General features: G+C 40.7%; 1 protein-coding gene across 1 annotated transcript in view; it reads left to right on the plus strand.

Moving 5' to 3' along the window:
- The window catches only part of LOC109380360 (chromodomain-helicase-DNA-binding protein 2-like), a 36,415-nt gene that overhangs the window by 6,732 nt on the left and 26,453 nt on the right, over positions 1-3,230 (plus strand). Inside the window, exon 2 of the mRNA XM_019637845.1 lies at positions 1,120-1,269. Coding sequence (XP_019493390.1) covers positions 1,120-1,269 — 150 coding nt within the window. The remainder of the gene's footprint in view (positions 1-1,119; positions 1,270-3,230) is intronic.

Raw genomic sequence — 3,230 nt, forward strand, 5'->3', positions numbered from 1 at the left:
AATTTCTAATATTTTATTATGCCTGCACCATTATTTGTTTAACCATTTTGTTGGGTGTTTAGTTAAGAGGTTTTGAGCACTTTTAAAAGATTTTTTTGATACATTTTGCTAAATTACATTCTCCGATTTATGTTCATACTATTTTAAATGTGAATTTTCTTTTTATCTCACCCTGAGCAGCACTGAGTTTCATCATTTTTAATCTTTGTCAACATGATAATAGACACAAGTAACATCTTACGATGATTCATATTATCTTTGATAAGAGTGACATTGAAAATGGCTAAAATGACCGTTTCAGACCCTAGATTGATGTAGCTCAGGTCTGCCAGTTTTTGAGTGCCACTTCTGTGTCATAAAGGGGTCGGCCCTGGACAGACATGATCAAACCCCCTGAATATAGAAGTCTGGCTTCTTTTCCTGTGGCTTATCTAGCTTTTCGCCTGCCTCCTGCGCCTGTTGTTGTTATGAGCCCTCAGATGCAGGCCTGCCTCTCTCTGTTGTCATTGCTGTGGAAACTGGCATGTGTCAGTGCCTGGGTCCTTCCCCCATGTGGCTCTTCAGCCAGCCCTGCTCTGGTTGTCTCTGTGGTGTTCTATGGTGACTGAGGCCCTTTGGCCTCTCAGGAGTTCCCTCATGTGATTGTGAGGGCACCGTCTCTTTTTCCTCACCAGCCCATCTAAGGGATGGACATTTACATAATACAGTTTCCTTGTTTATCCTGACTGCCTTACATGGCAATAACGCACCTTTCCCAAAGAAAATCAGGATCTAGGCAGCTCATTGGAACGATCCCCCTGATAAATAACTTTGTCTGGTTCTTGTGAATGCTTGTTGTAGTAGTTTCAGCCAGGCGAGGACACTAATTCTTTTGCTTTTGTTGCCTTATCAGATCCTACTTGACTGCTTAGTTCATTGCACTGACTCTTACTTCTTAATCAAATGAAAATTCACTCTGCCATCAAAGTCCCTGACATTCTTTTAGCCTCCATAAAGTTTGTCCATCATATCTCACTTTTCTTCACACCTGCAGGGGTTTCCAGGTGTCAGGGCTTATTGGACTGTGAGACTGTTTCTGAGAAGGCCACTGCATAAAGTAGTATATTGCATTGTGTACAGGACTTCTGTTTCCTGCTCTCGACAAGGGCTGGTGGCCTGGGAATCAATTTGGCTTCAGCGGACACAGTCGTCATCTTTGACTCTGACTGGAACCCCCAGAACGACTTGCAGGCACAAGCCCGAGCCCACAGAATTGGTCAGAAGAAGCAGGTCAGTGGGGGGCAGCCTCTGGATATGGCATGGGGGGCTGGGCGAGGGGTTACTCAGGCCTCTCAGGATGTTTGCAGAGTGCTTATTTTCCTGTTTTGCTTTCATTTTCCCAAGGGTAGGTGTCTGTTTAACTAGTACAAAGAAGCTGTCTTTGGGGCAAAGATGAGCCTCTTATGGACTATTCTTTTTCACTGTTTGAAAAGTATGTCACGTACAGATACATGATGAATAGTAGACTCAGGACTGAAATTTCCCTTCTATTTCAATATGGAAAAGTTGTTAAGTACTTGAACATTGTTCAAGATAGTCTATTTGTATTATACATAACCAATCTTAGCTCTGAGGTATGTTGGAAAAGTACACACTTGTTTCCTTTGTATATGAATCCCAAAGTCTACTCAAGTATTGGGTAGCTCATTCGTTTCTTACTCGGCCACAGATTCAGTTTTGGTGAAATAACAGAGGATGCTAAAAAAATGTATACACATTTTAAGAAAGGGAAACTGTATTAAAATTGTAATACTCAATGTATACCAATAACAAAAGATGAATACAAGTCACATTTGACGTCTACAATTACAAGAGGTAGATTATTCTTTAGCCAGAATTTTATTGTTAGAACAGGGCTATAGTAACAGTTCTGTAAAGGCAGTTTTATTTAAGAATGTAATCTGCAGANACCTCACGGTCAGGCTCAGTTCATCCACATCTTCTGCATCCCCATTCCACCCCCATATCACTTGGCAGGGAATGGAGGGTGAGAGACAGGTGAAGGGGCTCAAAGGTACAAACCTGTAGTTATGAAATAAGTAAGTCCTCCCCAGGATGTAATGTACAGCGTGATGACTATAGTTGATAAAACTATATTTCATATTGAAAATTGATAAGAGAATAGATCTTAAAAGCCCTCATCGGAAGGAAAAAAAATTTGTAACCGTGTATGGTGAGGAGGGATGTTAACCAGACTTCTTGTGGTGATCATTTCACAATATATACAAATACTGAATACTTGTGTTGTACACCTGAAACTAATATAATGTTATATGTCAGTTATACTTCCGTTTAAAAAGTTAAGCACAATATCAGTACTGTTAACATGCCTAAAAAAGGTAATACTTCCCTAACATTTTTCTAATGTCTAGTGAGTGTATATATTTTCTTGGTTGTCATAGACATACCCTTCACTTGTTTGCATTGGGAGCTAAGTAAGCTCCATGTATTATGATGGCTGGGGATGTCTCTCCCATGTCCTTGCTGAAGTCCTTGAGTGAAGAAACTGAGTCTGTGTTGTATAGATTTTCCTCACAGCCTGGAGCTGGCTGATTCCCGGGGCATCACTGGCTGTTTTACTCTGAACACTCTGCGTCCTCTGCATTCCCAGATGAGTGTAGAGGGCTGATTAGACTCAGATTCAGTGTGAGTGCTTCATAGAATACCACCAATTCTTATCTCTTTGAATTCGAATAATATTACCGTCATCTTCATTTGCAGATGGATTCTGACCAGGAATTACAAGGCTCTTGCCAAAGGAACAAGGGGCAGCACATCTGGCTTCCTTAATATTGTGATGGAACTGAAAAAATGCTGCAACCACTGCTATCTGATTAAACCCCCCGAGGAGAATGAGAGGGAAAACGGGCAGGAGATTCTTCTGGTGCGTGCTTACCTTGTTCATAATTATTTAACTTCTGTAGATGCTTTTTATCAAAATCCTCCCTTTTCTTCTTGAGGACTCTTCAAGGGGTATCCAAAGAGGCTTTAAAAATAGGTGAGAAAAAAGTTACATAGCTAGGAAGACTCTGGGAAGTACAGTGTCATCAATAACAGGGAAAGAGCATTTCAGGAATTGCTTGTCAGACAGATTGGCAGACAGCTCAAAAATGTTAAAGATGTTTATAGAAAATAGGAACTCTCAGAGATTAAGGGCAGATGGAAGTTTGGTTTTGAACATGATGATCTAA

Source organism: Hipposideros armiger, unplaced genomic scaffold (genome assembly GCF_001890085.2).
Source record: "Hipposideros armiger isolate ML-2016 unplaced genomic scaffold, ASM189008v1 scaffold_35, whole genome shotgun sequence".
NCBI lineage: Eukaryota > Metazoa > Chordata > Mammalia > Chiroptera > Hipposideridae > Hipposideros > Hipposideros armiger.